General features: G+C 24.9%; 1 protein-coding gene across 1 annotated transcript; it reads left to right on the forward strand.

The window, feature by feature from the left end:
• Positions 1–402: 402 nt before the first annotated feature.
• Positions 403–10,966, forward strand: LOC129966011 (translin-like). Its single transcript, XM_056080342.1, has 7 exons — positions 403–484; positions 984–1,060; positions 2,352–2,445; positions 4,314–4,410; positions 5,685–5,800; positions 8,443–8,522; positions 10,537–10,966. The coding sequence occupies exons 2-7, from the start codon at positions 989–991 to the stop codon at positions 10,777–10,779; spliced, it is 702 nt and encodes a 233-aa protein (XP_055936317.1). The 5' UTR covers positions 403–484; positions 984–988; the 3' UTR covers positions 10,780–10,966.
• The last annotated feature ends 3,076 nt before the right edge of the window (positions 10,967–14,042 follow it).

The following is a 14,042-nucleotide window of genomic DNA, read 5'->3' on the forward strand; positions in this document are numbered from 1 at the left end:
GGAAGGATTTATATATGGATTGTAATATGGACCTTAGGACTCAACTTCAGTTCTTGCCATTGCTGTCGTGGAGGTTCGGTTTGTCAGATTTAACTGTGTGCCTCAGGACGGGTCAGAATCGTCAATGTGTGATCATTGCTAAAATGGTATTTGCAAATTCAGGATGATCTAAAACATAAGTTCATGAAAATTCAATGTTGAATTAGAATCACAAAGACTTTTTTTCGTATATTTCGTATTCGGGAAAATAAAAAGAAATATTTAAAATGTCTGTGTATGTATTCACAAAGAAATATTTAAAATGTCTGTGTATGTCCTATTTGGTAATAGTGACAGCCGAACTGTCACTATTACCAAAATTTTACAATATAAACTTTATCTTTGCCACCAAAAAAAAATTTTCCCCCGATTATTAAGAGCAGCTCATATTCAACTCACTTTCACTATCAACTTTGTTTATTCTATCGTTGACGGGAAGCCAAAGGTATTGTTTTCGTTTTGAATTTATTTGTAATTTATTTTAAATATCGGTAAATTGATTTACATAATTCTTTTAATATTTAACACACTATTTAATTTTGATTATATATATTTTACTGAAATAACATAGTTTCTGTTCTTTATTATTATACATACTAAAAATATTTCAAACTCATTTATTTTAGTGGAATTCTAAACACTTAAAAGTTTACGAATCTAATACATTTTGTTAAGTAGTATAAACTAATTTCATCAATCATTCAAAATTCTCTTTCTTTACTATTTTGTAATACTTTCGTTTTTGAAGTCCTATTTTGATAAGCCACCGACAAATGTATAGTTCTTCAGAATTTCCCATTTGTAAAATTTTTTTTCTTTTAAAATTATTTTATGCGTAAATATAATTTGAATGGCATTTTATTTCTATAACTTTGTTATTGAATTTTTCATTTTATAATTGTTTTTCTGGTATTCCTCTCATGCATTAAATTGTTATTTTTCAGTAATAATGACGCAAAATTATTTTGAAATATTTTCCGTTTTCCAGAAGTATATGGAAGATGAAGAAGCAGTAAGAGATGTAAGTATTTGTTAACGAAGGAATAAAATTTAAATGAAACAATACAAAAAGTCATATTGCAAAAGGTTTATTATATGCTCTAAAACATGAGAAAATTAATTGTGTAAACTACAATTCACTTAGATCTAGGCAAGTTTATTTTTGAGACGTTTTATGAAAATCGCTTTTAGCTATTCTGAATGATAAGGTTGTTGAATTGTTGAACATTTCTGTAGTCATTAATTGTTAAATTAATATATTAAATATATTAATTCCTTTCTTGTCAAAATTGATGTAAATTATTTTTCTGCAGTTTCGTATAAATGTTATATCAGCTACATTTATATTGGGTTGGTGGTATCAATATTTTATGGAACCTAATATTTAAAAATATTTTTTCTTTAATATCAAATTAAAATAAATCCTTACACAAATAAAATACTTTCATTTTTTAGCTCATTTATAATATCTGATATTGCAAGAAATATATATTCATGTATTGTAAATAAACTTATTTATAATATTTTATCTGTATGTCTTTATCAAAATTTCATTTAATATTGGAATAAGAATTCAATTTATTAGAAACTTTATCATTGAGAATATTTTTATACATAACTATAACATGTTAAAATCTCCTACTTATTCTAAACTATTACAAAAAACAAAGCAACAGTTTAAATGAAATATCAAGTTAGTGTGCTAAGTGAAAAATTTGTAAAATTATCTAATGTAATTGGATTTCTGATTTAAATGAAATTTTTTCCCAGCAAACAATTCAATGATTGAAATAGTCACAGAAACAGGGATATGAGATGACATTCTGATTATAAAATATCTAATAATATTTCTGTAGCATTTTATAAAATATAATGCTAAGTAATTAGTGTCAATTTTGCTTCATTTACGTTGTTTATTTTGCAGCACACAGTCATACAGATTTCATATATATGAATGCATCAAACATGCTTAATTAGAAAATAAATTTATTTCTAGTTATTCGAAACTAATTATTATTTGTGTGTTTGAAAAAAAAAATTCTTCTTTGGTACTGTTTCTATTACAGATTATTTAAACATATTTAACTTTTTTTTAAAGTTTTTTTTTTTTTTTTTTTTTTGTTAAATTTTCTCCTTTTAATGAATACTGTTCAGATGTGTGTTATATCTAATTGTCTAACAAACTATATTAATTTAGAATTTATTATTATAATTTTTTAGAATTCTTTTTATTAAAATTTCTCTTTTGTATAAACAAAAGTTTAATTGTTTGGAAAAGCATTTTTAACTTGTAAATGATTATTTCATTTTAGTCTATCAAGGTGATTACCAAAGAACTTGACCAAACAAGTCGAGAAATAATAACTATGCTTCAAGGAGTTCATAAACCTAAAGGCTTATCCCAAAGTTTGTATATATTCAGTTCTAGTTAATTCATATTTTATGTAATCTAACATTCTATATATTATAATCAATCATATCTTTGACATTGTTAATTCATATATTATGTACATGTTCTTGCATTATTATATTAATTAAGTATTAGAACTAATTGCTTTGAAATTAAATTTGACTTTTGTTTTCTGAGTTAGTAAATATTGAAATAGTATCAATGATTGTTATTACTGCATTTGCTGGAAATCTCAATTAAAAACCCATATTAATGTACTACTTCATATGGCAAAGAATGTCATTATTAACATAAAAAGTAAGCTGGCTGCTAAACAAACAATGCAGTATAAAAGTCGCAGTTAAAGATGAACTTTTCAATTTTACTAGAGATTATAAATCTTTATTAAAGAATTAAAATTTATGTTCTTTTATGTTTGTGACATTTATTAGTATTCTTAACTAGTAAATGTCACAAATTTATCTTCCAAAGTTTGCTTTTCAAACATTTATGGATGGCAATCATTCTAGTTTCTTTGAGTTCTGCAAGTAAGAATTTCTTTAATATTGTTTTGCCAGTCTCTGTAATGAAGAATTATAACAAGGCTTGAGATCCCAGCTGCATCTCAAATGAGCACATGGAAGAAATTTTCAATTTTGAAAAGCATATAATGGTTTTGCTAGGCATTAGAATGAAAACTTTTTAGTTTTGTTAATACATAGAAAGATGTTAGATACATAGAAAGGAGAAGTTTGCATTTTTTAAAAACAATACAAATGAAATTTGATGAATTAGATTTGCGATATCTGCAGCATCTGGTATCAGCATCTGTCTACATTTTTTTAATTTAAAAGAAAAGGGGAGCTCAGAGAATTCTACACAAGTAAAGAATATAATTAAAAAAAAGTGAAGAATAATTATATAAAGACAAATAACTTCAAAAAGTTCATTGAATGACAATTTTTCGTAAAAATAATACATTAAAAATTATTCATTAATGGACAATTGAAAAAAAAAGCATTTTCATTTTGAAAATCGATTTAAAATTTTCTTATTATTATTTAAAATAGTTTTATTTAAAATAAATAAAATTCACATTTTAATTTTTATGTTGATCATTTTTAATTTATTTCTTATATCCAGTTGTTGTAAAATGTGTGTGGTAAGTTGGTACATTTCAACAATTAAATGCATTAATCAAAAAGTTGCTGGTGTATTGGTTCTACTTGATTATTTGGGTTACCATATTAACAAATTCAAGTAGTTCTTTCAAGTTAATTTCGATTGAAATCTCTTGCTATTGCAAACATATTTGGTTTAGTAATTGATAAATTATTTTTATTTGATTGTCATTACTTGATTAAGTCAATATATTTCAATAAATATATATAATTTGATTTCTAACAATGAAGCATTTATTTTGTGCTTATGATGTCATTCTTTTTTTTTCCCCCTGGATTTATGTAATTGTTTGAAGAAACATAATAATCCAAAATATTAATTTAAATGCAGATATATGGATTAAAATAAATGTAGGAGTTTTCAGAAGGTCAAAAAGGAATGTCAAACAATTTTTTCATTGTACAAGTTGTTTCTTAATCAATGGAGAGCAATGTGAAAATTTGATTCATTTATTTAAGTATCAGCTGATATAAAGCTGATTTTTTTATATATCTGCTGATTTTTTAAGTATCAGCTTTGCACTCAAATTCATTAGATGAATTTAATGTGCATTGAATTTTTAATTTATTAGCCATTTAATTTATTATTTTTACCTATGTTTGTTTAATTAGCAGAAACTTATTTGATAATTTTTTATTTGAAATTATTTTTTTTAACTATGTAGATTATTGACCAAATTCTTATAAGTCTGCCTTATTTTCAGTATCAATTTTATGCCAAAAAGCTCGTGAACAGTTTTCTGCTGTTAAGAAACTTTATGCATCTTTGCAAGAAAAAGTGCCTACAGATGAATTCTACAGGTAAATATTGTAATATATTTAACTACTTACTTATAATGTGAAATTATTACAATTTTCAAATGACTTTTAACATTTAAAAACTTTTTTTTAATGTGCATTTCCATGATTGAAAAGTCAGACTCAACATTTTCTATGGTAAATTCAAAGACATATGTACATTGCGAATTTGTTCTTTTTACCACCGTTTAACATGGGAATCATTGTTCAAAATGTGATCACTAATTCTTTACATTAGTGTATGAAATATCTGTGAAATTTAGAATAAAGCATTTCATAAAATTTTGATTTATATATTCATGTTAAAGCCATTTCTATTTGATTTTTATACTAATCTGTAATGCTCAACTGAAAACTAATTTTATTTTTAACTATTCATTAAAATTTAAATAATGATTTGATATTATTTGTGCATTCATTCTAAAAATATTTTTACCTGATTCTGTAGTTGAAAAATGTATACTAATCTCAGGTCTAAAATTTGTGGAAAATAAGTTTCATGTTCAAAGAAGATTTTAATAAATTTCAATCAATAGCTGAGTATATTGTGACAATGTATATATGTATAACATAATTTTTGTAGATGAATGGTCGAAAGAAAAACAAATTTTGAATAAACTATTTATTTTACTTCAGTAGGTATAATTTGCACACAAGTGCGCACACACAGGAATGCATCCACTCACACCAGAACACAGAACGAAAGTGAACAGAAATTTCCCCCTGTAGTGATTGACTTGATTTAGTGATTTCCTTTACTAGATACAAGCAGTGGCTTGTTCAATAATAAACCATTTGCTCATAATTATTTTGATTTGTATATACCTTTAAAATGAAGTTAAGAGATTTGAATAGTGGTGGAACTGTAATGTTTTTAATATTTTTTTATGTTAAATTTTTTCTTGAAAATCCACATATTAATGGAAATCTCAAATTATTAGAAATGTAAATTTTTTAGTAATTTGTTTAATGTTAAACAAGTTTAGCAATGTGGATTTTTTTTCTCATAGTTTAACCCTTTTTAAAAATCAAATAAGCATTGTGTGTTTTTGTTTAAAATAAGGGTTTTCCTATGCTATGTTTTAATATATATTTTCAAACAAAATAAATGTTTAAAAACAGATATTTGTTGAATAAGTATTTTTCATATATTTAAAAACGTTGCATATGGATAAAATAAATTCTGATGGAAATTTTTAAACATTGACACAAGACGAAATTACTATCAATAATTTAAAATTATGTAACTTTTTAAGTTAAATGCCATTTTATTTTAGATACCATGAGCACTGGAGATTTGTTACACAAAGACTAGTTTTTTCTGCTGCTTTTATTGTTTATTTGGAATCAGGGAAATTAATTGGCCGAGAAGAAGCAGCTGAACTTTTAGGAAGTTAGTTATATTTTATTTTCCATTTTTGCTAAGTAAGTGCATTTAAATTTGCTTTAATTCATAACTTCAGAGGAAATGTGCTTTTTTTTTTTTAAAGCAGACTAATATATATTTTGTAAAAGTCTAAATGAAAAATAAATTATTTCAATAATGTGTGTTTTATTTAAATTGTTGATATTGCTACTTATTTTATTATTTTTTATTGCTATTTATTGATACAATAACTATTTTTTATTGGTTCAGCAAAAATAATACAAACTTTTTTGGGATTTATAAATTTTTAGACTTTTATAAATCTTTTTTTTTTTACAACTGTCATTTCTCTCTCTCTCTCACTCTCTGTCTCTGGCTGTCTGTGATATACATTTTGTTAATTGGCAAGGTTTTTGGCCAAATTAACCCTTACAATATACAATAATATTTATAATACATAAATTCATATTATTTTTGCTTTAAAATGCCCACATTCTTTTCTTTTACTTATTTTTAAAAATTTTATTAAATAAATTTTGCTTTTAAAATAAACAGTCTACATGAATTAAATTATTTTAAAAAAGAAGGGAATTCAATTTAGTATTTCACTGTTCATTTATTGTAAATAAATTTAGTTTAACTATATAAAAATTATATTTTTGTAATTTGTTTTCTTTTTGCAATTGTGTCGGATCATATTAGTATTAATAATGAAAAATTGGTTCATATTGAAACAGGAGATTGCAATCGCTTATGAGCTTTAATAAGAAACAAAGCTACCATAATGATGGCATTACTGGCATAGAAATTGAATAATTTTTTTCTGTAACATAAACAATATCTTCTGTAGTAAAATTTGATTATTATAGGTGATATTAATTGAGATAAATGAATTGTAAAACAAGGCAGTACATATAAATATGAACTGAATATATATCATTTTGGTTTCAGTACTATTAAGTTTTATGTTTAGAAACCATAACCTTCAACTGTTGTGGCAGTGAAAAAGATATTTATTTAAAACTAAATTCTCTATATTTTTAATACTAATTTTATTAACTATTCTTGTTTCTAATGTAGGAAAACAATAAAAACAAATTAGCAATCTCACTGAGTTTTATAAGTTGTGAAAGCATCTATTTACTAGAATTGAAGAATATATATATATGTAAGCATTTAATTTTCTAATCAGAAGGCAGTTTCAAAGACATTGGATAGGCTTTTGATTTTTTTGACGTAATTTTATTTTATTCAGGAGAGACACATTAAGTACAAGCAGAAGCGACGAACACACACATACGGCACAGAACAACACACAGCGAGATAGAAAAATGAAGGGCAACTGAACATTTTACACCTGTTCTTATATAACCAGATTTCTGACACGTGTCGATTATGTTTGAAATTCCTCACACATGGCGACCTTGACAAAAGAAACAGAGGGATCCCTTCACTCGGCACGTGGAACCAATGATGCAGTCATTTTTACAAAGCTTCAATTTAATTAATTAGAAAGAAAAAGTGGAATAGGATCGGGAAATAAGAAAATATTTCAGAATGATTTTCACCTGGGCTGAATTAGGCTAAAAAATTAGGAAATTAATTAGGATTAAATTAAATTTTAAAATACCATTACATATATATATGTGTAAGCATATAATTTTTCAATCAGAAGGCAGTTTCGAAGACAGTGAAGAGTCTTTAGATTTTTTGACATCGTATCTTTAGATTTATTGACTTTTTGATTCAGGAGAGGCACACATTATGTGCAAGCAGAAGCGATGAGCACACACACACAACACAGAAGGAAAAGAGGGAAAGCTGATGAACATTTTATCCCTGGTCATATGTAACATGAGATATTGATAGGGAAAATATTTTTTCACAGTGCTTATACAATGATATTTAGATAGGAATTATTTCTTTTTCTACTCGCGTACGAACCAGGCAAGGAAAACACAGGGATCTGTTAAAAGAGAATTTGTTAAGTCAGAGCTATTTTGTCCCTTCACTCCGAGTGTGGGAATGTGAGTCTTTTAGCCGATTCAGCAATTTTGCAAAGCTGCTGCTAAATTAATTAGATAGAAAAAGTGGAGTGGGATCAGGAAATAAGAGAACATTTTGGAATGAAGTTACTATTGGCTAAATTAAGATAAAAGTTAGGAAATTAATTAATTTTAAATTAAGTTTTAAAATATCATTATATATATATATATAATATACTTTTTGTCATTTACATCTTAAAAAGCTCATCAGTCTTATTTTAGCAATCCAAATTTCCACATTTTTTTTCCACAAATATTATTCTTTGAATAGCATCTATTTTTTGTTTGTAAAATGATTTGATATATTATTATTAACATTGACTATTGCCAGTTAGTTTTTAATGATGTAAGCAAATGTAACTATAATCATAATACAAAAAAAAAAAAAATGTGAAAACTGCAAATTTGTGACATCATGCTAAATTGCAATCAGTTATTTCACACTTTTTTTGCACAGCATAGCCAACATTAAGCATTTCTGTCATTTTTTTTTAATATTTTTTTTTTATATTATATGCTAAAAATGAGTTATGTCTCATTCTATTCTTTTTTCACTTTTTTATCATACTCCTCATTGTTATATTGATTTTAAAATTATTATTATTATTATTTTACTATTTATAGTTAGTCCTAATCCTTCAGATCCTTTCCATGTTGAATTGGATGATTTCCTAATAGGTCTACTTCTTCTAGCTGAGGAACTGGTAAGTATAATGTAAATGTAATATAAATGTATGTTACATAGAATGTAAAGTTGTTTGAATTTCCATGTTTTTATTTTTCTTATATTTTTTTTTTTTTCTATTTATTTCTATTGTTCTATATTCCAGAAGAGAAAAAAATAGTTTTTAAGTTCTCGAGTACTTTCTCTTGTTCTTTATTCTAGTTTTTATTTTCAGACTTATCCTTTATTTTTTTATCTTATGTTGAATTTTAATCCCAATTTATAACAAATTATTGAAGGACTGTTAACTTTTTTGCAGTTTAGTTATTCAATTAACCTTTATCGTGTCAAGATTGCTTTTTTGAAGAAAAGCAAAAAAAAAAAAAGTGTTTAGGTAGCTTATTTTATATTTTATATATTTTTTTTATATTTTTATTTGTTATTTTATATATATTTTTATTTTATAGTGGTAGTATATTTTTATAAAGTTGTATGTATGGTATACTATACAAAATGAACATAAGGGTTAAGAAAAATTATTATTTTTAAAGCCATATGACACAAGGAGATCACAACAAAATCAGTTAAAAAATTATATCAAATTATATTATTCTTTTTTGTGAATTAATTGCATGGAAAATTTTATTTATTTCTGCTTTCAAGTGCTGAATTTCAAACAAATTATTATGTTTGTCATGCCTTTTTTTATTTTGGAAAAAGAAATAAACATATATAGTATAGATTTTAAGCATTTATTATTTGTTGATATATTTCACGTTATTTCTGTTTTAGTATATGATAATGTGTTTATCATCATACTTTCCTTTATCATGACTTTCCTGTATCATTATATTGAAAGAAATGAAAGCCCTTTATAATAGTATTTATAATATTCTTTTTAACTGTTGTATTAGTAAATGAATCTCCATAGTTTAATTTTGCTTGGAGTTCTTTTTACTTTTAATCATATTTAAATTATCACAAAAACAAAAGACCTGTATTTAACAAGTATATGCTCAAAAAAAAAAAATTCTAGAAAGTTGGCAACTGACTAAGAAGAAACTATTGAGAGAAAGATATCAGATTCAGCAAAATTAATTGGGCTTTTTTTTCTCCATTGAAATCAGTTTCATTTGTGAATGATGCAAATTAAACTATTCATTTATAAGAATGTATCTTTAAAATTATTTTTTAATATATATATATATATATATATATATATATATATATATCCTCAAAACCAAAAAATACACACTTGAATTTAAACTTCTGTAGTTTTTGGCTTCTGTAATTTTTGGTGTGTTGCTAAAAATTGTTTCATAAAGCCTCTTTAAGATGCAAAAGTGTAGCTATTTTGTCGTAAAATGTTTTTGATCCTCAAAAATGCCAAGAGAATAGAAAATAACTTCTAAATGATTTTCTGGGGATTAGATATTTGCATTATATGTGTGCATAAAAAAAAATAATAAGATGTACGAAAACACAAAATAAATGTCACCAAAAGTTTGGAAATAGATTTTACATTTTTTTCCATAAAAGAATATTTTAGAATTATTTCCTGTGGCATTATCTCTTAAGTCATACAACTTCAATTTTTTCTTCAAATTTGAATCAAAACAGGAACTTGTCATCAGTTTTTAAAAAACGTTACACAAATTTATTGCATTTTTCAAGTTTGTGTGGTTTTAAGTTGTTATTTCTTTTTTAGTTTCTTTAAAACTTTTACTCTTAAATTTTTTCTCATAATATATAGACTTACTGATTTTGTTTTTCTGTGTAATATTTTTTATAAAGTAACTAACTATATGAAGTTAGAATTGTTTCTTTACAAAATAATGCATGCTTACTTAATAGTTAATTGTCTGTTCTTTTAATTTCTATTGTTAGGAGGGAATTCATACTAATTTTATTTTTGTATATCATACTCTTCAGTGACTTTTTTCAATGTAGTTCTATAATAAGGTTTTTTCCCCCAATTTTTTATATTTTATTTAAAGCAGTCATTTTTAAAAATTTATTGGCATTTGCTTAATAATAGGTTTATTTTTCTTTAGACACGCCTGTCTCTGAATTGTGCAACTTATGGAGAATATAATCGTCCAATACAGATTGCAGAATTTGTTTCTGAGATGAATGTTGGTTTCCGTCTTCTGAATTTAAAGAATGATCTTTTGAGGAAAAAATTTGATGGCTTGAAGTATAATCTGAAGAAAGTTGAGGAAGTTGTATATGATTTGTCTATTCGTGGTTTAATACCTGTTGAAGGATCTCAAGGAGATAAAGTTGCCAAAGCATAAAGTTGTTCCATGAAAGAAATATTTCGCTTTTAAAACAAATATAAATTCATTCATTTTCATTTTTTTTTTCATAAGAAAAGTTGGCACTTTGAGCTGTACATTTTTTTAAATAAAGTTTTAAAGAAAGTTATACTCATAACTTGTATTTTATGATTTTATTGTATTAAAAATTTTATAGAATCTGTTATATTTAATGCTGATTTAATCAAAAATTATTTTTTATTATAAGTTGAATTACATTAAAATTTGCTATTATAGCACATTGTCATTAATAGAATGTCATATCTACTATCTTATTTGAAAAAAAAAAAAAAAAAAAGAAAGAAAGATCTATATACTTATTACAGGATTTTAACATTTGAAAAAGATAAGTCCTTAAATTTTTTTCTGAATTAAGCAGATGGATTTTAAGATATGTTTAAAAAATAAATTATGCTTTCTAATGAAAACTGAACTGTTTCTTTAAATCCGAGTTGTCATTTTAAGTTTTAAATACAAAATTTTGTCTGCTGAGTTATCAATTTTTTTTTTTTTTTTTTTTTTACACAGAATTAATATGAACACATTTTGATCATTTTTTAAATGCTCAAAAATTGAATGTTTTTTTATATTTTGTTTGCTAAAACAAATTTTTATTAGATATTTAATTATTAAAATTTTATGTCTCAATCTTAGTGTCTTTAATATCCATTTCAGTGGTAATATCATGGTTGAGAGCTTTGCATGAATGTAATTCACCTTTTTTTTGAGTTTCATTGACTTGGGTAATTTGTATATTTCTGCTTAAAAAATTTAAATAAATTTGTATATTTGCTGCTTTAAAAAAAAAAAAAAAAAAAAAACCTTAGCTTTGATATTCTTTTCAGTATATGAAATTGCTGTGCGAAGCTCTGTATTGCACATTCTCCAACAGTTTTATCAATAGATATATTTACATTTTTTTTAAACCATGTAAAAGCATTTAATAAATATTTTGACAGAATATAAGCTGCTATCCTAAATTTAGCCCCAGTCTTTTCCAGGTTTTGTGATTGTTTCTTTTTGTAGATTTGAAATAGCATCTAAACATCTCAAAATTTCCTTGGATCTATTACTAATCATCATTTTATGTGATTAATGTGCGCAGTGTGAAATTGTTTTTTAAAAATAGAAGTGCCTAATTCATCTGAGGCTATATACTTACCTATCCAAGGATACCTGTCGCTGCTTTTTAATTTCATACATTTTAAAAATCTTTACTATATTCCAGTTCTGTACTTTGCTTTTTTGAATCCCTTTTATTATCATTAGGATTTATATAAAAACCGACTTTTTGAAAAACCGGTTTCAAATTCCATATTTCCAAAAAAACTGGTTTTCGAATTTTTGTCAAAAAAAATTACATATTATTCACACAAAATAACAAAAGCTTAAACAAAATTTTGAATAATATTTATATTGTTTTCATTCATTTTAATTTCTCCTAAGAAAATAGGATTTTAAAAAACATAAAATATCGACTGAACGATGGCCAAGTTTTAAAGCTAAGTCTAATTTTGGACACAATATTGCCTGAAATTGAAAATACTCGTTCACTAACTACTGAGCTTGGTTTTATAGTTTTCATGACATCAAATAACAAATCTAAGATTTTTGTTCTTTTATTCGTTGCCTCAAATAATGAAAATTCAGCTTTCAGTGTCTTTGGATTTGCAAGTTTTTCTTCAGGGTCTTCAAGAAACTTGTGAATTGATTTTTCCATGGCTTCTTTTAAAAAAGCATTACTCTGATGAGTAGTTTTTTTCGATTTGCTCTTCATCAGAATCGGTTTCCACATAAGAATTTGAAAATATTCTAGACAATATCTTTCCAGATAACTTAATAATTTCGGTTTTTGAAACCAAAGAAAGTACACTAGATTTCTTCGCTGTACTAGAAGTGTGCGAATACAGTGAAAGAGTCGCTAATTTTACTTTCTTGAATTCGTTCTAAAGCATATAATAATTTCAAACTTATTTCAGTGTTCACATTTTTTAGTTCATTTAACAGAAATTCAAATATACCTACACTTGTTAATAAATTCGCATCTCGTCGCCTTAAGCCCCCAGTTGCTAGACAAATCGGTCCCAATCGATAATTTATTTTTATTTTTTATTTATTTATTTATTTTGAAGAATTGGAATATCCAGGCGTTCCGGAAAACCGGTTTTATTACTTTAAAAACTGGTTTTCGAATGTAACAAATTTACTTTAAAAAAAAAACCGGTTTTTTTAAAAACCGTCAAACCCTAATTATCATCTCTGCTTTAATTCGCATAAGTACTTGAATGTTGGTTATCAAGGTGTATCTATGAATTTTCTTCATTTAATTTAGAGAAGATATTGCTTTGTACAATATTTGTGAAAAATCATCACTGAAGTTTACTTATTGTCATTGTTTGGAATATGTTCACGTGAGATAAATAAAATTTTAGATATAAACCCGAATCGGTTTAAATTCCGAAACATTTTTAGAATTTCCTTTTCTGGTAGGTTTTTTTTATGACATCACAAGTGAAAATATTTAACAAGTGAGTGACTCAAAGTTAATAAATGTTTTTTGCCGCCATTTTTGTTTATTTATGCACATTCTTATCAAATCATATTCAAATGTCAATAAAATGAAGGACAAATAGGGTGCATATTAAATTAGGATGAAAAACTCAACATTGTCAGCAATGTTTGATCAGTGGGCTAATTGTCCACAGTTTGTCTCTCATTTATACAAATATATACATTTATAGAGTCGATAAAACGAATAATAAAACAGAAAAGAATAATTTTTATCTTTATATTCTTTATGAATAATTAGTAAAAATCAATGAACAAAAAAAATAAATAATCGAAGAATAAGCAAGGAAATAGAAACAAACAAGGAATGTTTGATTTTCCTTTGCAGTCGAAATGACCGCTCCTTTATTTATTGAATATAATTTTTCCATCATTTAAAAACTTAAAAAAAATATTATTATCAGTTTACTTCATCGCTTTTTCTCGCATTTTAATAATTTTTTTTAAATATTACAATACTATTCATTGTTATGATGAAATTCAAATTGTTTTCATTGTTCCATTAAATCTTTTATAAATTTTTTAATTCTCTGTTTTAAGTTATAACAATATGTATTATCCCCTTATGGATTTTATCTCTTTCATGTATCTTTTTTTTAATTAGAATCTGTAATTTTGATATATTCCATTAATAAGAATTTTGTGCAACATATTTTCTTCCATGTTTTATATTC

This window comes from Argiope bruennichi, chromosome 4, assembly GCF_947563725.1.
Source record: "Argiope bruennichi chromosome 4, qqArgBrue1.1, whole genome shotgun sequence".
NCBI classification, from domain to species: domain Eukaryota; kingdom Metazoa; phylum Arthropoda; class Arachnida; order Araneae; family Araneidae; genus Argiope; species Argiope bruennichi.